The sequence below is a fragment of the Chionomys nivalis genome, chromosome 1 (assembly GCF_950005125.1).
Source record: "Chionomys nivalis chromosome 1, mChiNiv1.1, whole genome shotgun sequence".
In the NCBI taxonomy this organism is placed as follows: Eukaryota; Metazoa; Chordata; class Mammalia; order Rodentia; family Cricetidae; genus Chionomys; species Chionomys nivalis.
Genome location: NC_080086.1, coordinates 63,589,326 through 63,609,995, shown reverse-complemented (window position 1 = coordinate 63,609,995; position 20,670 = coordinate 63,589,326). Strand labels below are relative to the sequence as shown.

At 47.7% G+C, this 20,670-nt stretch overlaps 1 protein-coding gene across 1 annotated transcript in view; it reads right to left on the bottom strand.

The window, feature by feature from the left end:
* The window catches only part of Antxr1 (ANTXR cell adhesion molecule 1), a 197,312-nt gene that overhangs the window by 85,103 nt on the left and 91,539 nt on the right, over window positions 1-20,670 (bottom strand). The window contains exon 12 of the mRNA XM_057766193.1: window positions 20,265-20,343. Coding sequence (XP_057622176.1) covers window positions 20,265-20,343 — 79 coding nt within the window. The remainder of the gene's footprint in view (window positions 1-20,264; window positions 20,344-20,670) is intronic.

Here is a 20,670-nt window from a genome sequence, read left to right as displayed (position 1 = left end):
GCAGAGTGTAAATAAGGAATATGGGTTAAATTAAAATGTAAAAGCTAGTTGGCAATAAACCTGAGCTACTGGTAAGAATTTATAACTCGTATTAAGCCCCTGTGTGGTAATTTGGGAAGTTGTTGCTGGATATTTTGGAATAGGAGAAGACTCAAGGGCTACCACTGCACACAACCTGATTCTGGATCAGTGTGTGCTGGGCCTCTGCCCTGCCTGTCCATCAGGCCTATGTGGACAAGCCTGGGGTCTAGTGGGGCCATTTGGGTAACTGCCCTCAGGTAACTGTGTCTCCTAGGCCTTGTCTTGACTGGCTGTGTTAAGTCAGGCTATGCCCTACTGTGAGTTATTACATATTGCATATAACTGTATTTGTTAAAGAATACCCAGACGACTCCATTTTGCAGATATCTGCTGACTCCATTTGAGGGATGAGGAGAAATGCACCAACCTGTCATCTGACACCTGTTGAGTGCATCATAAACCAAGAAGCAAAGACCTTCCTGGAACTTCAGCTTGTCTGGGTGCCCTATTGTCGATACTGTCTATGCGACTGCCTGCCCATCCACCTGCTCACCCATCTGTCTTGGACCTCAATCCACCATTGCCAGCTCTGGATGCTTCTCGTTCAAGCTTTCCTCACAGCTGCAACCTTGTGGCTTTCACGCCCTGATGCCAGCAGCAGCCTCGTTCCGGCTGGCACTGACCCAGGTCTCTAACAAACCCTGCCACTCCTGGCACCTCCTGAACTCTGTCGTTATTGTGTAAGCCACATACATACATGTCAATATATGGATTGTGTGCTCTGTGATAAGAGTTAATATTGGTCATTAAAATTGGCATACAAGAACCTGTATTTATCTCACCCAGGCCACCAATTGCTGTCATCGAAACAGCCAAACCGTGTGAATTATTGTTATTCAATAAATGCTGACCCCGTGGGAAGACACAGAGTTGTTTGCCTGTTTCTCGCACAGCATGCCCAGGACACCGGTGTGGAAACGAAGCAGGTGGTCAAGGCCACAGTCCATGGCGGTATACCGTCTGGCTGGGGAGTGCTGGTCTTTCCCAGTAAGCAACTTCAAGCCTGTCCCCACCCTACACTCACACAGAGCCGCTACAGAACAGAACATGTAGACGGGAGGCAGAAATCCGAAAGTGAGGGATGCTCAACCCTGCTCCCTTCTCACGGGAGCACAGTGGTTGGGGTGGCATTCTCTGAATGTCAGCTTCATCTGGCTTCCCTAGGCTGGCAAAATGAGGGCAGCAGTTCTCTTTAAGACAAGGAGGGCATTGCACGCAGAGGTAAAGATTTACAAACACACAAAGCGAAACCTTGTCTTGGTGGGTGGAGTCTAGGGATTTCGGATTTCTTACCCACAGCATGGCATGGGGGAGGGGTGTGGGATCATGTCTGGGCTTGTTTGCTGTGGGAGACAGAGGCCTCTGGATGACACAAAACTTAGCACCACTGCCCTTTTCTGTTTTGTTTTGGGGGTTGCCATAGTGAAGGGAGGAGGAATTAGCAGGAGCCTGGGTTTGTCCGATGTAAAGAAATGTGAAACCCGAGTCTTCAAGCCAGGCTGTGCTGGGAATCTGCCTAATGCCCATGGTCTGGGGCACAGCTGAGAAAGCCTCTTCCTGCAAGGCCCGGAGACAGTGACGGTTAAGACCGTTCCTTCCCCACTCCCAACATTTCCTCCCATATGGGGCAGAGCGTGTGTGATCCAGGTCGGTCCTTTCCTCCCTCTTCACTCAGCAAATGGGGCAAGAGCTCAGGGCACGCCTGGATCTTCCCTGCCTTGTCTCTTGGGCCTGTGCTGCCCCAGGGTGAATTGCCCTGGCTGCCCTACTCCAGCAGGCTTTCTCAGGCCCGTGCTTCCACAATCTGAGGAGGGGCTCTCTAGAGTAAGAGAAGAAAATCTTCCTAGGACCTTAGAAAGCAAGGAGCCCCAAATTCTCTGGGTAACTCAACCCCTACTAAGTGTCTTCTCTGGCCAGCGCCCTCTTCAGTGTGGGTTGGTAAACCCATTCAACACAGTTCCAGCCCATTTTTGGCCACATTCGGCCAGGCTTTACCCCACAGCCCTAAAGAGAGTATTGAGCTCCTCCTATGTCAGTTTCCTCACAACTGAGGCAGGAAGAAGGCATCTTTATTGTCCCGACTCTGTGGCCCCAGTCTCATTCACCCTAGCATCAGTCCCCGTGATGACAGCGACGGTGCTTTGAGAAGCACGTGCTGCAGGAGAGACGGGACAAGAGCCCGAGCTCGTGGGTGGTGGTTTGCTGCAGGTTCGTGGTCTCTGCTAAGTTGGACAGTGTCGAAGCTCCGGATTATTGAAGCCACTTGTGTTTTCAGAGGGCTGGGCTGTTTGAACACACAGCACTTAAAAACTGAGTGTCTGCTGGTGCCCCCTGAGTGTTAGGCTGATTGAACAATATCCACAGGACGCCTGAGGACAAGCGGATGACATGGGGCTCCAATGTTCCCCTTTTCTCTTCCTTCCCATAGCCCCCTTTTCTTGGCTACTAAGCTGGTTGTGTCTGAAACACACTGATAGCCCTGAAGGGAAAGAGACCCTCCAGCCAAGGGCAGTTCTGGCCACCCACCTGTTACATCATAGCAATCTGCTTGTTCTAAATGGGGCTGTTGCTAGTGAGAGGAGCATGCTCAGTCAGGGACTATCAGCTGTCAGCTTGTCCCTGCTTCAGTGGGGACACAGAGTCAGCCCAGGGCCTCAGGGCCTCAGGGCACGGAGGACTGCACCCTGCTCTCTCTCCCTCAGGCCAGGGCCACGCTCTCTGACAGTCACATTCCAGGGCTCTGAGGAATGCAGAGCCTTTCTAGCCGGCCGCACAGAGCCCTGCTTCCTGCCCAGACAGAGCCAGCGGAGCATGGGCAAGTTTTATTTTGAAAGATGAAATTTAAGTCATTTTATTGCTGCGGAGACGTTCTACATGGGCAAGGCTGGAACTTGCATCTTCTCGCGGTATTTCTGGCTCAGCTGCCAAACCTGTCCCCTCACCTCGCTGAAACTCTAGCCCTCTGCACCTGTGCTGGGCAGCCCCACCTGCCCCGCCCCTTCTTCCACCTCTGACCATTCCTTCCCAGCTTCTTCACAGGCTTCGGCTGGCATGGAAAAGCCGGGATGCCCTGTAGAGCCATCCTTCCCCACTATTAGAAAACTCTTTCATTTCCTTAACTATTAGCTCAGCTAGTCCTACGTCTTCATTTGGTGGCCTCAGGTTTGCGTGAAGTCTGGTTATCGTGCTGTGTGCCTCCTGGACCCATCCTTGGTCTGTTGCTTTCTTTCTAGCCCTCTCCAGAAGGGGCTCATTTTACTTCCTGACTCAAACTCTCTTCTCCATACAGACACACACGTCTTTATCTTGAGCCTAGTTTTCCTTCCCATTGACATCATAAGCACAGGGGTCCAGGCTGAGCCTGCATTTCTCCCTCACACCTGCTTGCTCTCCAATTCTGCCAACCCTGTCTGGAGCCCTGAAGTGAGGTGAATTTCCTTTTCCTACCCTTCTTTCTCCCCTACTGCCATACCCTTAGTCAGTGTACCCTGCCCTCTGACCCACACCCTAATTCAACCCACCTCGGCCCCATCCACTGCCAGGTGAGGTATAGAATCTCCAAGTACTCTTCCATACAGGTACGGTGTAACCCCAGGTTTTTGGGGTCCCACTCTCTACTCAGCACCCTCACACCTAACCTGCTCCTCTTTAGCCGCCTGCCAGTGCTTACAAATGTTCCTAACGTTGGAGAAGATGGTGAGAATGACACACCCCTTTCTTCAGAAAAGGACAGCCACGTGTACAAACAAGCTCACAAGTTTTTTTTTTTTTTTGGTTTTTCGAGACAGGGTTTCTCTGTGGTTTTGGAGCCTTACAAGTTTTTTGTTAAAGCCTCAGGGAACCTGTCAACTCCTTGAGACCCACCCTGAACATTCTGCGGGCGTGGTTCAGGCTGCCCCTCCCGAGCCCTTTCTCATTTCTCCACAGTCTCCCAGCTCCCTTCTGACTCGGGCTCAGTGGCACTTGGGACAGTGTCCGCTCACGTTTCTCCCAGTTTCTTCCCAGAATACCCTTTCTAACTTTCATTGCTTGGGCAAGTGATTTTCGGTGAGGCACATGTCTGTCATACCCAACACGGATAAGCACCTACTATGTGCCTTCTCAAAGCACGTCACAGACACAAAGGTGGATATAGTTTTTGCAATCACAAACCATGTAGCTGGGCAGGGAAGACAGAGCAGTGGGTGTCCATGGCAAACTCTGGGTGCCTGTGCTTTCCTTAACTCCACCTGAGCATTTCCCATGTCTTACAGGGGCTCTCTTCATGCCCCCCCCCCCACCGCCGCTGCTGCATTCACTGGCTTTATGCATCCAGAGCACACATCTGATTTCGTCACTTTTCTACTTTTAAGCAAAGTGCAGTGTTTTAAATGGAAGGATTTGTCAAAAGGAATGACTCAAGGTGGCCACCTCACTATTGGCTAGCTAGGAAGAAATGAGAACATGGCAGGTTAATGTCCGTCACAGCATCTCCGGAAGCTGCACCCCCTGCCTCAGACTTTTGCAGGGACAGCTGTACCAGCCTCACCGCAGAGCTTGGCTGTGGACCCTGACAGGTGACGTCATCCTACCATTCCCTCAAATAAACATGGGGGATGTGGCAGGCCATCCAGCACCTCTGTCTTCTCTGCAAACATAGCCGAGACAACCATTCCTTCCCAGGCCTGACTGATCACCCGAGACAAGTCTGCAAGAGCCCATGGCTTGCTTTCCTCTTCTCTCCTCGCTTCCACACTCCGCACCCGGGCTTGGCTCAGGGGCATGAGCCTGATTTCTGTGAACAACTTCATGCTAACTTGAATGGCCCTACCGTGTGTGTGTGTGTGTGTGTGTGTGTGTGTGTTGTGGGGGAGTCCCTGGTTGCATATTTGAGAAACCCAAATCCCTAGCTTGCCACCCTAGTGAACATGAAATTACAACTAAAGGGGATTTTCTAATGGTAAACCTAAGCCCTGCCGAGGCTGACCAAACACTAGTGAGGGCGACATAGCTAAACACACAGATTCATTCCTGCCACCGGAGAGGCAATGATGGCCATGAGACTGACAGCACTGGAGACGATACAGTCATCACCGGGAAACGTGGGCAGTGCAGGAAGACCCCTGGGCGTGAGCCCCCCTCAGCCTAGTACAGAAAACCCCTGGGCGTGAGCCCCTCAGCCTAGTACAGAAAACCCCGGGCGTGAGCCCCCTCAGCCTAGTACAGAAAACCCCTGGGTCTGAGCCCCTCAGCCTAGTACAGAAAACCCCTGGGCGTGAGCCCCTCAGCCTAGTACAGAAAACCCCTGGGTGTGAGCTCCCTCAGCCTTTGTGGGATTCCTTAAAAAACAGGTCGGGAAGCAGGGGGCTGTTCCTGTGGGGAACGTAAGAGAACTCCCACATCTGAACGAACTGAATGGCCTGCAAGCTACGGGCTTTGGAAGCCGAGACTCCCTCTAGGAAACAGCTACCGGAAACCCCTGAAACCCACGAGCAGATCTCTCCTCGTGTGATTTCCACCACCTGCTTCCCCAATGGACGGAGTTTGTAAGAATCAAATGACAATGACATCTCTGTTGTCCTTACTGAGGACATTCAAACACTATGTCTTTAAATTCCAGCAGTTTCTAAGTAAGCGCAGGAACTAGTCAAAATAGTGACAATATTCTGGAGGAAGTCTGGCTTTCTAAGTACTCAGAAACCATGCCGATACATAAACTATAGTTTGGTCGGTCGGTCTGTCTGTCTGTCTGTCTGTCTGTCTGTCTGTCTATCTATCTATCTATCTATCTATCTATCTATCTATCTATCTATCTATCTATCTATCTATCATCTATTTCTTATCTATCTATCTATCTCTCCTCTATCTATCTATCTATCTATCTATCTATCTATCTATCTATCTCTCCTCTATCTATCTATCTATCTATCTATCTATCTATCTATCTACCTATCTATTCCTGTCCTGAAACAAATCCTAGCCCTGCTAGGAAGACAGGGCTGTGCGTGGCCAAGGGCCGTCTCAGAGGGAAACACAGGTTGCAGGCAGTTTGGCTAGGGGATGAGATACACAGAGCCAGTGCTCACAGAGTGAGGGTATGACATTAGCTAGGACAGGGCAGCATCTGCCTGGCCTTGAAGGCACAGTGACACTGGGTGGGTGGGAAGAGAGGAGGGCATTCCTGCGGGAAGATTGAACCATTATCAAAGGTCCAGGTGGGATAGTGGGCAAGTGTGGAATTCAGGAGCTCATCATACATGGTATCTGGGGGAAACGGAACTCACTCTAAAAACTTGGCGGCCACCATGTCTTCCTCTTAAAGATACACTGGCGTATATTTAGGTTGGGCTTGGACCTTCTATGATGGTCTTAAGAACTTCAAGTGTTGCGGTGCCTTTTCTAAGTCCGAGAATTTGGGAGATACGGTAAGATGGGGACTGCTTTCAAGCTTCCTGGACGGGACAGCGAAGCCACTTTCCTGGTGTTGGGCTGTGTTTAAAAGATCCTAGGAAATATTCTGGTTGTCACTTATTCAAGTGCTTTTTAATCTTGGAAGAAACGGAACAGAACATTAAGCTCACCGCTCTGGGCACTGAGTAAATGAACATCTGCTTCAGCAGCCACGGGGAAGGCAAAGGAATGCTGGCTGGGGTCCTGCTGCTGTGGCACTGGGGGAGGGAGAAACAAACTTGACTTCTGGGGTTCCTTGGTGGCCTAGTGCATGTGGTGAGACAGTTAGTTGTTCCCCGAAAGGTGTCTGTTTACCCCTGCGAGACCTGGCTCATAGCTGATAGCTATGATAGCTGGCTGTTCTATAGAGGAGAAAGGGAATATTTGCTTGCTCTGGAGGAATAGGATGATGTGATTTGTACCAGTCCCAGATAAGATCTGTTTTACAATTTAAAAAATTACACGTGTGTGTGTGGTGTGTATAGTGTGATGTGTGTAGTGTGTGTATGTGTGTGATGTATATATGTGGCATGTGTGGTGTGTGGTGTATATAGTGTGGTGTGTGTATGTGTAGTATGTGTATGGTGTGTGTAATGTGGCATGTGGTGTGTGTGTGGTGTGTATAGTGTGGCGTGTGTAGTGTGTGTGATGTATATAATGTGGCATGTGTGGTGTGTGTATGTGTAGTATGTGTGTGGTGTGTGTAATGTGGCATGTGTGTGGTGTGTGTTTGTGTATGTGTGGTGTGCATGTGTGTGGAGGTGGAAGGCAACTTTGGGGAGCTGGTTCTTTCCTTCTACTGGGATGGCTCTGGGGATGGAAATCTGGCCATCAGACTCGGTGGCAAACACCTTTACCCACTGAGCCATCTCACTAGCTTTTGAATAAGAGAGAAAATGACCTGAGAGCCCAGGACACGGTGCAGTGTGCCACACTAACTGTAAATTGCATAGTCTGAGTTGGGCCGAGCACCTCCCATTCTGTCATGGCCTAGCCTAATGGGTTTGTGTTTAAATATCAGTCAGTTAGCTCAGTGTTGGGGGAAGGGGATCTCAGGCTCCCTCCACAACTGATTCCATTTCCCACACTGTTAATCTCTCCCTTTTCCCCTTTCCTTCTTTCTTTTGAAGTTTCTTCCCACTGATCCTGCTTTTGAACCTCTGTAAATTGCGCATCCCATGGAATTAGCTCTCTTTCATAGCCGATCAGTGATCACCCCGAGTCTCAGCCCTCTGGCTTAGCCCGGGCCACCCAGGAGCGGATGTGAATGGGCACACCGGCCTTTCTCCAAGGCCCGCGTACTGGTGGCACACACTTCTCTCCCAGGCTCTGACTCAGAGGCTGGGCTTAATAAACACACAACTCACACGCGCTTGATTATCTGATATTAGGACTCCTAAAAGCTTAATATGTCAAAGTAGGGAAGGGAGGGACCAAGAAACAAGAGACTAGGAAAAGTGCAGCTAAAACAGCACAAGAGCTGAGGCTTAGCTAGAGAGCCCAGGCCTAGCATGCAGGGGGCCCTGACTTCTGACCCTCCAGCCCTAAGGCAAGCAAATCCTAACAAGACAGTGGCCAGAAACTGCTTTAGGGTTCCACCGCTTCACCACTCCAGGGGCTCAGAGCAAATGGACAAATTCTAGCTGGGGGTGAAAAGAGATGAAATATAAACTACAATATTTCATAACATTCCCTGTGAGAAAGGAAACCGAGAAGGGCAGGGGTGCTCCCAGCATGCACTGCTCTCCCAGTCCGCTGTGTTAGTGACCTCACCCCAGCCCAGCCGGTGACAGCGCTAGGTTTGGCAGGTCTTCCCAGGGAACCTCTCCAGCAAGAACACAGCCCTGAGGATCCATGCCTGTTTCCTGTCATATCTGCTATATTCAACTAAAAGCTACCTTGCTCTCCACACCATTCTTGTCTCATTATTTTTGTGTGGCTCGTTTGAAAGACTTATTTTGTTATTTATTTATGTGCACACACACGTGTCTGCATGTGTGTGTACACATGTGCTTTGGGTGCCCACGGAGGACAGAAAAGGACACCAGATTTCCCGGAACTGGAGTTCTAAGCAGTTATGGGCTGACTGACACGGGGGACGGGAACTGAACTCTGGTCCTCTGAAAGAGCGTCAACTCTTCTCGACAGCTGAGGCGTCTTCCTCGCTCCTGCCCTTTAAATATATAATTTTTTTAGGTTTTTTTTTTTTCTATTTTGTTCTTTGATCTCTCAAGTTCAGTGCAGATATGACCTATCACTATTTTTGTTTGTTTCTTATACAAACACTTAGGAATATGAATTTCCCTCTGAGAGCTGCTTTGGCTACACTGGAGGTTTTGGTATGTGGTGCCTCTGCAATCAATCAGTTTCAAGCAACCCTTAACTCACATTGGCTCATAGATTACTCAGCTATGAGGTTTGAAGCATGCAAGATTTTAATAATTGGTTGGTAGCGTAGTTAGCTATTGATATTTAATTTTTTCATTCCAGAATACGGCTGTGTTCTGTATGAAGCAAGTCCTCAGGTGGGTGGTGGAAAGGAAGTGACTGAGGAGGTGTTTTTAAGTATATTCCATTTTTTTAAAACTTTTGCTTTTACAATACAGATGAATGGAAAATATCCAGCCAGATTCCAGTAACCCACTCTGAGATGCCTCCTGTTTTATGGTCCACTAAAGAAAACATTTGCCCATTAATTCATGGTGCTTTTTTGATTAGCAGAATCATCTTAATTTCAGAGATGTTAAAATGTGGGGAAAACAGTGTTTGTGTGACTTCTAACCAAAGAGACACCTTGCTAACTTGCTAAAATTTTACCTCTCATTTTATACAGCCATAAAATTCTAATCCCTATTTAGGACTTTGCTCTAAATCCATAATCTGTCCAGCAGCTATTTTTTTACTGTATTATTCAAATCATTTATACTTTATCAACTTTTTGATGTCTTCTATCAGTTACTGAGACACACATAGCTCTCCTCTGAACAGAAGAAGGCGGGCTTACAAACTTCTCTTTGTCACCCTCTCAGATTTGCTCTCTATGTGGTGGGGGTGTGTCACTCCGTGTAGACCAGAATCATGGGAACTACCGGGAGAACCGCTACTACCCACATCACGCCGTGGTCCTCATGACAGCAATACGTCACCATTGTCTTCTCTCCCTTTTCTTCTTGCTATGCAGTTTAATCTCCCCTTCATTAGACAGCCACACTCGTTTGCTTTTTCTTTTTGTTTAATATTACTTTTCTCATATGTTTTATGGAATGTGTTCTTATTGTAAACAGCAGGTAGCTGGGTGGTTTGGTCATACGAGCCATCATTCTGTATTTCCTTCTGGCTGACCCACCACGTCCATTTTGTTTATAGACTACTGAATTTAACTTGTACTTCTACCATTTATTATATGGGTATCTCAGAGTTTTCCAAAGCATAGTTTCAGAAAAACATTTTTTTTCTCTTATCAACTCTCAAAACAAGGAAATTTCAAACTCAGGGCGCACATTCCTTAATGTACTTAGAGATAAAATATTTAAGAGTCAATCATTTAAATATCCAAGAAAAATAAACCAGCGTGAGTCCTCCCAAACATCTTAAATACATTTTTATGCATCTGACGGCTATCAAAACAGAGGTGCTGGAAGATTCCTTCTGTTTCATTTGTAAGCAGTATCTGAGATCTGAGCTTTGCGCTCATATTCCTGCGGCCCTCTTCCCTCTCCTGATGATGGTGCACCAGACCACAGGTATATTATTAAAGTGACTTAAAAAAACAGGACATCGCTTAGCCAAACAAAGCTTTGAGCTTTGGGTGGCTCTCTGGGGACTTCTGAGTAAACAGAAGCGCTGCCTTGCGGGTGAGAGACCTTGCAAACAAGAACGCGTGCTTGGAGCACTGTGGCTGAAACATGACCTCCTTCGTACTAGGTGCAGCCTGGCTGACCTGCATCTCACAGGGGACCCCCTCCAACAGCAACACAAAGTTCTCTTAAATTGATTTCCTAAATGTAAAAGCCAGGTTCATCGGTTACACTCTGGAAGGCTGTGTTTACCCTTCTCAGTTCACGTGCGCTTAGATCCACAATCGCCGACGCTCAGTTGTGGAAGGAATCTGTTGGTTTTGCCAGCCCAGTCACCATCTGATGCCAAATGACCTTTCCAGAACTCTGCCAAGCTGACAGTTACTTGTGCTTGGACAGAACCATGGCAGAGAACTCAGTCCTGCCTGAGACCGACAGCTGCACACCTGCTTTAGAACGGCCTTTTCTCTCTGTGCCAGATGTGTCCCCAGACCAGTGAGCTCGGGCTCCATATTCTTCTGCACAACACAATAGATTCTCTAATGTTTCTCTCACATCCAGCTTCTCTGGGCTCGCTCTAAAGAACCCTCCTGTTACTGAACACTAAACTCAAATAGAGTTTACTTCTGCCAGGTTCCAGCGGCCCATCGCCCCCTTAGTTTTAGGAAGCACACTTTGTTAGTGTGTGAGAATGTCTTCAGAAAGCGCATCACCAGGCCAGTCACGCAGAGATCACAGCCCAAGGGCGAGAGCACATTATCCCAAGTCCAGCATGGCACGGCCAGGATCAGGATGGCAGCAGATTCATCTGGCCCAAGGCTGCACTCATTTTTATTGTCCTCCTCAAGCAAGTCTTCCCAGTTTTCCCAGCCCACACATGTTAGAGGACACATCACTTATAATTAGAGTGACCTAAAGCGTGTAGCTGGCCATCCCTTTTCAAGGCTGAGAAAGAAGCGCTAGGATCCAACCATTTGTGCCTCAGGGCTGTGGACCTGACACCCTTGGCGCTAAACTCCTTCAACTAAATAATGGAAAGTAAATGAGGACTTATTCTCTCTTTGACTGACCTAGTGCATAAAACCATGGTCTCCACATTAACACCCCTGGTTGCAGTTTGTACATCTGCAGCGTGCAAAGATAGGGGCAAGCTTCTGCAGCAATGCCTTGGACTTGCTTTCTATGGCTTCCCTTTGCAAGGCCCCTTTCTCCCCCCCCTCCCGGGGCAGAACCTTCCAGGGGATGTGAAGGTCAAGGGGAGGGGTGGGCATGGGAGAGAGCTGGGTGCAAGGTGGGATGCTGCTGGTCTGTAAAAGCCTGTGGGGGAGGTCGGAGCTTGGGTCTCTCTCCTTCAGAGGTATCTATTTGGGGGAATCTCTTCTCTTATTGGGGTGAAAGACACTTATAGGCAAGCTGCATATGTGTTCTGATCCCAGCATTTTGTAAGGAGCCGTTGGCTTTGTTTTGCAGGAAGGACACTGAGTGACTGGCTGGAAAGTAACCCCAGATGCGGCATGTCTGAGTTAATTCATTATTCGTCTAAAGATGCATAGATGCAGAAGCACTCATCTTTAGAACTAATGAGGGGACTTTGCAGGCCCTATGTCCTGCTGCACCCCACACTGTACAGTGTTTACCTCTGGGCTGCCTTCCCACCAGAGCATTTGTGTCATGGCTTCTGGAGGTCAGGGGCTGACTGCTGTTCCCAGACTCTCTGACCCTCTGTTCACAGTACTGGTTTCACACATGCTGGCCCTACTATGATATCTCTGATTTCATTTGCCACCGTGGCCTTGTCCCTGGACTCGGTTCCTTCTCTAGGAGGATGGCCCATCACAGGCTTTGATGCATGCTTTGGAGGGTGGACTGTTTACTTGACCTTGGAAAACAGAAGGGAAAAAAATCTGCTCTCATTTGTACTCCTAAGAGTGCACATTTTTTATTATGTTGGAAGATGAACTTGCCACTCGGCCCAGGCTACTGGACTCACTCCCTACCCGGCTGGTGAAACTGAAGGAGCTTTGGCAACGGTGGCTACGCCAGGCAATCTGTTTACCTAGAGAGCTGACCATAAAACCAAGCTGAATCTGTGTGTTTCCAAGTTCTTTTAAAGCTATTGGTAACAGAGCTAAATCGACATAGAAAATGGGCCTGTGTGGTTGTACTGAATGGAGCTGAACTCTTCAGACAGTGCTGGGTGGTGGACCCTGTCCTTTCTGTAGTCACACCTGCAGCCACAGTGGCCTCTGTCCTGTCTGTAGTCACACCTGCAGCCACGGTGACCTCTGTCCTGTCTGTAGTCACACCTGCAGCCACGGTGGCCTCTGTCCTGTCTGTAATTACACCTGCAGCCACGGTGACCTCTGTCCTGTCTGTAGTCACATCTACAGCCACGGTGGCCTCTGTCCTGTCTGTAGTCACACCTGCAGCCACGGTGGCCTCTGTCCTGTCTGTAGTCACACCTGTAGCCACGGTGGCCTCTGTCCTGTTTGTAGTCACACCTGCAGCCACGTTGGCCTCTGTTCTTTCTGTAGTTACACCTGCAGCCACAGTGACCTCTGTCCTTTCTGTAATTACACCTGCAGCCACGGTGGCCTCTGTCCTGTCTGTAGTCACACCTGCAGCCACGATGACCTCTGTCCTTTCTGTAATTACACCTGCAGCCACAGTGACCTCTGTCCTTTCTGTAATTACATCTACAGCCACGGTGGCCTCTGTCCTTTCTGTAATTACACCTGCAGCCACGGTGGCCTCTGTCCTTTCTGTAATTACACCTGCAGCCACGGTGGCCTCTGTCCTTTCTGTAATTACACCTGCAGCCACAGTGACCTCTGTCCTTTCTGTAATTACACCTACAGCCACGGTGGCCTCTGTCCTGTCTGTAGTCACACCTGCAGCCACGGTGGCCTCTGTCCTTTCTGTAATTACACCTGCAGCCACAGTGGCCTCTGTCCTTTCTGTAATTACACCTGCAGCCACGGTGGCCTCTGTCCTTTCTGTAATTACACCTGCAGCCACGGTGACCTCTGTCCTTTCTGTAATTACACCTGCAGCCACGGTGACCTCTGTCCTTTCTGTAATTACACCTGCAGCCACGGTGGCCTCTGTCCTTTCTGTAATTACACCTGCAGCCACAGTGGCCTCTGTCCTGTCTGTAGTCACACCTGCAGCCACGGTGGCCTCTGTCCTGTCTGTAGTCACACCTGCAGCCTTGCTTGGTGGCTTCTGTCTGGCATACCCCTTTCTGAGCAGCCTCAGCAAGGCAGATTGTCAACGTGGCCAAATACCTATATCTATCTTAGACAGAGGACTCTAAAAGGGACATACAGAATGGATTCTGAATGGAAGGCTGTGGGACTCTTTCGTGAATGGACTAGGCTGGAGTCAAGAGAAGAACCCCTGTTTCTTCAATAGATTTTAGTGGCTTTTCTATTTTTTTAAACTTTGGATTATAAAGTAAGAATTAGGTGGTTATGAAGGTAAGAATCTTTTCTGTTTAAGATTTAGTTGGCTGGCTTGTTAAAAATGTAGACTCCTGGGCTAATTCTTATTCTCAGAGTTTTCCAACCATTGTACTATGGACACTCTGAGCCAGACAATTCTTTATAGTGGAGGAGGCATTGAAGATTGTTTTCTCAGTCTCTGTCCTACACACACACACACACACACACACACGCACACACGCACACACACACACACATATATATGAACAGAAAAATGCCATCTATTGTGACGAAGAATAGTCTGGATTCAGGATCTAATGATTAAAATGGAGGTGATGGTGCCAGCAAAATTTCTCTGCTGATTATGGTACTTGCCACCAACCGTGGCCGCCTAAGTGATCTCAGGACTGACATGACGGAAGGAGAGAACCATCTCTCAAAAGTCACCATCCTCTGGTCTACATATACCCCCCATATTAATAAGTACCTGTAATAATGTTAATGAAGAAAAACTCTTGGAGAATAATCTGGAAGCTGAAGCACATCTACAGAAAGGGAACGGCACCCTAAAGGTGAAGTGTGGCATAGAGACTGTGGTGCCACCACAGGTAGGGGCACGATGTCATCTGCATGGCAGGGATTTCAGAGTTAATGGAAGAATGTCTGCCCTAGTAAACACTGCTTCTCGTGCCTCCAGAGGCTTGACTGCTGCCTAAGGTTACTGCTTACTTTATTCCTGCACCGGGGAAACATTTTTATACCAAAGCAGCAGAGGAAGACAGCAGCCCAGCCCTTATCAGTAAACCGGATTTATGGGTTTCCTGCCCCTAGTTATCCTGTAAACAACATCTTCAAAGGTTTTCCTCCCTGATCCTAAAACCCAGGCTTATTATACCCTAAGAGGGAGTGTGCCTCTTTATAAGGGGGAGAAAAAGCTGCCATGGGGCATGCACAGAAGATCCTGTAAGGGGGTAGGGAGATGAGCCAATGAACTAACAAAACCATCAATCTTCAATAGACGATTGAGGCTTCCAGCTCCTAGAACACGTTACCATTATTCCAATTACAGCCATGCAATGTGGGGTGTAAGAACAGCTAGATGACCTGACGTGATCACACTCCAGCATGCTTGTGCTGGGTTTTTTGTTTGTTTTGTTTTGTTTTAAACATGTTCTCATATAGTTCGTAACAGCCTGTGAACTCACTATGTAGCTGAGGATGACCTTGAACTCCCGACCCTCCTGACTCAGTCTCACCTGAGCTGGGATGACAGTGTGCATTACCGAGTGTGCCGACTCAGAGCAGGGACTTCTGACTCAACAGCTTGAATGAAGCCCCCCATTATTCTGTAGCCAGAACACACCATTGCCATACCCACAATGCTCAGGGATTTTTGATGTCTCAAGCTGGAGATCACTGAATTCCTATCTTCGAAAAAAAAAAAAAAAAAAAAACCAAAACGAAAAGAATAAAAAAAAAACAAAAAACAAGAATTTATCTGACCAGTGACACCAAATGGGTTTTTATACATTATTAATCATTGTTTACAGCTAAGCTCTTTTTCATATAAACGAGGGAGAAAATGGAAGGGTAGTCTCCATTTCTATAGTGGTTAATTAGACTTAGTGCCTTAGGTATATATTTATGTTTCCTACCTTTCTTTGAAGATTGTGATCTTTACAACCATGGTAAGAAAGGCAAAGAAACCCCCACAGAGAGCCAGCAGTGAGTCTGGCCTTGGGTCGCTTACTAGGTATAGGACCAAGAAGGGTGGGTATGTGTCCTGGGAAAGGAGACGTTGTAGAGTTGAGAAATGGCCTCAATCAAGAGGCAGCAGGCATAGAAACAGAAGCAGAGAGGAGGAAACACAAGTCACAGGTCTGCCAGGGCCCCCTAGCCCTTGCAAAGGCTGCCTTCCCCAGCACGGAGCCTCTGTCTATGCATTCCCATGTAACTATCAATCTTAAGATCACCACTGTGGCATTACCGCCTCCACAGACATTTCCTGACTCCGTTTGCCCCCCTTCCTTCGTCCTTTAAGAAATCCTACATCATATACACCTGACTCACGCACCCCTGTTCTCTCTGTGTGTGCACACATGTGTGGGTATGTACGGAGTCCAGAGGACACCCTCTGGTGACATTTCTCAGGAGCTGTCCACTTCATTCTGTTTGAAAGTGATTCTCATTGGCCAGGAACTTGCAAAAGGAAGCCAGGCTGGCTGCTGAGTTATCCTGAGTGTCTGCCTGTCTCCACCTCCCCAAGCTAGGATTATACATGTGCATTATCACACCCAGATTTTTGTTTGTAGGTGGATTGTAGGGATCAAACTCAAGCATTGGCTAACTGAGCTGTCTTTCACCCCAAACCCCAAGCCACCCCCCATTCTTTATTACACACAAGTCTGGTGGGCTCCTTCCTCCAAGAGCAACTTTGCAGATTATTCACGGGATACCAGATACCCAGAAACTGCTTAAGAAATGCTGGTCGAACAACGGTCTGAATTCTGTCCTCTTTGGGTAAAATATGATGATAGACTTATAAAATATTTATTTAAAAGAAGATAATCTTCAAGGAAAGTTCCTTAAGGTCCTAAAACTTGTTTTGTACTGTACTAAATCAGTGATTTTTTTTTTCAGCCTTAGTTTGGGAAGGAAAGGCGTCTAGCTAGACAACCCAACTGAGATATCTCGGAAATATTGGGGAAAAGGGACCAAATGCTGACACTTTCTATAGCCGGGCAACTCTGCCAAGTTTACCCTGATTGTAGAATCTTTTATTGCTAAGTAGAAAAAAATCTCTATCCTGTAAAACTGCATGGAATTTCTGCTTCTAGCCAAGGCACCAGTTATTCACGGTGGCTCTTGAAATGCTCGGAGCACACTTGTCCAAATGGGCACTAAATAAAGCGAGAAATCTTAGCTTCATATTTTAAAATGAGTTTTGTTTCCAGGTGACGGGCTGGGCAGGCTGTGACGGGCATGGGCAGGGCTAATCCTTTGTCCAGGCCCCAGGGATCATTCTGATCTGAAAACCAAGTCATCCAGACAAACACTAGCCTGAGACTTCTCACTCCTGGATGCACGCCTCCCGCCTTCCACTGAACCTCTGCTTTGCTTCAGGCAATTTTAGTGTTGAATCTGAGCTTCTGCTGGGGCCTGGTGGGACCGGAGCTCCAACTTTGAACTGGAAAGTTGGATTGTCTCCTTCCAATCACTTAGGTGTGGCTGAGTGACAAGCATGTACACCATGGACATGTCTTTTCTCTAAAGAGTCCAGAGTCCCTCTGTTACCATGTGACCCAGGACAGGGTGTGTGTGGGGGGACTCAATTATCTAGAGAGAATCTGTTAGTTCAAACTGTATAGGTGGCTTGGGGTGACTCTGAACTCAGGATCTTTCTGCGTAAGTCTCCAGAGAGCTGGGGTTACCAGCATGCAACACCACACCCAGCTGGCTTGTTTAAGCTTCCATGATAAAATGCTGAGTGTTGACTAACTCCAGGTCTTCCGCTCATTACAGAGACCGTTTACATAACACCAGCAATAGTGTCAGCAGGTATACACTTACCATCTTCTTTTTCTTGGTTATGAAACAGATGCATGGGATGGATAAATAACCTAGTCAAGACTACCCAATGAATAACCAGCAAAACTGGATGTCCCAATATCTCCTCACCCCCAGGTCTCCTCCTCACTTTTCTCCTGCCAGCAGTCACACCATCCTTTTAGATACAAGGTCTGGCTCTTGGGGACATCCTGGTCTTTCTTTTCTCAAGTTTCATATTTGACACCTCAGTTTCCCTCCCATGCCACTGAATTAAAAGAGAACTCCCTCAACAGCCGCGCAGCTCCCACCTTTTCCCGGTCTGCTCACTGGCTAGCTCCACAGAGTGAGCTTTCACATGCAAGTCAGATTGCAGCTCCCCTCTTTCAAAGCCCAAGTTCTCACAAGGCCCCGCATCCTCTGTCCCCGGTCACCTCACTGACTGGGACCCTTGCTGAGACGTACTGCTAGCCTCCTTACTTTGCTTCAGACGCCAGAGGTCTCTGGTCTCAGGATCTTAACATTAGGGCTCTTGGTTTGGAAGCTTCTACCCTCTTTAGCCCTCCTGCGGCTTCACAGTTAACTTCCTTGCTATCCAGGGCTCTACTCAAATGCCACCTTCTCAGTGTGTCCCCTTCAGTGTTTATACTGGAACCCACTCACTGAGACAGTACCAAACTCTCTTATTTAATTTTTCTCTATCATGTATATTATATTTTAAAATAGCATGGAATCATTTCTTCTCTTTACTTCTCATTGTGTATTCCCCACCCTCTGTCTACTGATGTAGCCTAAGTTCCTAGGAGGCTTCATCTTACAATCAATCACTGTTTATTAGGTAGATGAAAGAATGGACTTGCATATCTAATTTAGGGTGGTGATAATTTTCTCATGGACTAACAGAACAATCTCAAGTGAAAAGGAAACACTGCAGAATATATTGGACAGTGATTTTAATCAAGAGTCCATTGAACTGGAAACTTGGTAACGTAATCAGAGAAAGGCAATTTGAGGTAAGATGGGGGTTAGAGTGAGTTGAGAAGATACAGTGGACATTTCCTGGGAATTGTTTAAACTTTGCAACACATTGGTAAGGCTACCCTTGCTTCTTCAGAGACTCAAATTTAAATTAGTAGTCTTGTGTTTTCATACCACAAGCTAAGTCAGTCCTAAGACTGTTCGCTTTCCAACTTCCCTGTCCTTGAGGTCTGAGAGGCATAATTATTTGTCTGTAGTGTGGTTAGACATAACAGATAATTATTAGCTCCGCAGGGTGGTGGAGAATACCTCTAAGCAGGAATTAGCAAGGACAGTCATGCCCATCATGAAACTCGGCCTCCCTGTGCATTTAGAAGGTAAATCATATTTGCCTCATATAGCTTTAGGGCTCAACTGTTATCTCTCACCTACCTGCAACACTATTTGTCAGGAGCCATGTCCCCCCAAAATTATTATAGGAATCACCGCTGTGAGGAGTTTTGCAGAAGGGCTCCACTTCCCAATTGTATTGAGAATAGTCTTATTGACAAAGCCTATCCCACACCCAAATTAACTGCTAATAGAGAGCTATCTGTTAACAGAACCTGCCTCACATTCCAAACTATCTAGAGAACTAGGTGTGTCAACTTGTGACTTCCTGACCAAGGAATCGTGACGTGACCGATCGTAACCTCTTGGCCTACGTGACGGGCATGGACCACGTGGCAAGATCCTGTGCCCCAGCCCCCCAAGCTCCGCATCCAGGGGCTATATAAGCTGCAACCATGACTCTAATTAACGGAGGCTTTGACAAATATGCTTAGCCTCATTCCTCTTATCAGCCCATGTCTTTCAGGTGGTACCTCTCCGTGACCCTGGAATAACTGACCAGCCAGGCGGGTTACAGACCCTAGACAGAGTAACCCGTCAAGGCGGTCTACAACTATTAAGGACACAACACCAATTTCTAAAGAGTTCTAGCAACACATTTTCCAATGGCTGACCAGGGAGGAGCTTTGCAGACATACTCACTGACTTCCTTCATTGCTAGAAAGATCTAATGGAAGGCATGAACTTAGTAAAAAAAAAAGAAAATTCCAACTAACGGTAGTACAAACATTCCCATTAGGGGATAAGTGAACTGAGCCCCAATTACCCAGGCAGGCTGAACATGGAGACAGTGACTCTGCTAAGAAGGGGCTTCACAGGCCCAGGTGTTCCCTGTCAGGCCCGCATTGCCTCCTCAGAAGCCCTTGGGGTCTCCAACACCAGGGTTCATGATCTAGTGTACTGTGAGGTTAAGTCGTCTAACACACACTCTCTCTTTTAAATATATAGTTTTGATTTATTGGACATCACAATTAAAGAAAGAAACCAGCTCCTCAGGTGACTTTAGGGGTGGTCAGAAGTGAGAACTGATGGCAGGATCCATGTTGAAGGAGCCAGCAGAGAATACTTTGTGGACCTAAGGCAAGGCCCCTTCCTTCTCGCTCTCCGGCTTCATCAGTTTTCTTTTCCCCTAGACTATTTCCACAATCACAGGAACAAGTTCCCATTGTTCCTGTCCTTAAACAACAGCTCCTCTATAAAGCCCATGCCTTTCTTTAGCTGGTGCCCATTTCCTGCTTCTTAAAACAGAACAAAATACAACACCCAGACTCTTTAAGATATATTTTATATGTTGTCCAATTCCTTTCTGTCTCCCCAGTCGTAAGGGTATCTGACACAGGGCCCACCCTCACCACAGCCTGTGCAGTATCGAATCTCCTATGCAGGCTGGGGAAACCAGGGATCCTCCTCAGTACCAGGGACAGAGAACCCAAGAGACTGACAAAGGCATCACAGTAAACCACACCCGACCCAGATGGCATCAGGCCTGCTGGACAGAACAAAGAATCAAAGCATTTCATGTTTGATGCTGGAGAAGGCTGGAGCTTGGGGAGAGCAGTTGAAAAAGATAATGGCAATGGGGTGGGAGGTTGTGACTTACACAGTGTGTGGTGGTGATGATGACGGAACTGGAGATGAAGGACAGGCCATCGTTCATGCTCACCTGCAGTGCAGCTTTCCTGCAATGACAAGAGGACCGGATGCGCTTAGCATGGGGTGCTGTGACCAACTGCTCGAGAGCCAGACAGCATGCTTACTGCCCTGTGGGGCCCGAGATGCTTCCTTGTAGCATGCAGAGGACAGTCTCTCAGGGCCACACACCTGTGGCATCCAAGAGATGCTGGGATGTGTTGAGCTGGCATATCAAGGTAGGATGTTAACTTTGCATTACAGTGAACTGCAGTGGGCAAGGAAAGCCTACCTCATTTGACCTGTTTGCTATACTTCGTGATAAGATGAAATAATATGAACCTTCCTTCCTTCCTTCCTTCCTTCCTTCCTTCCTT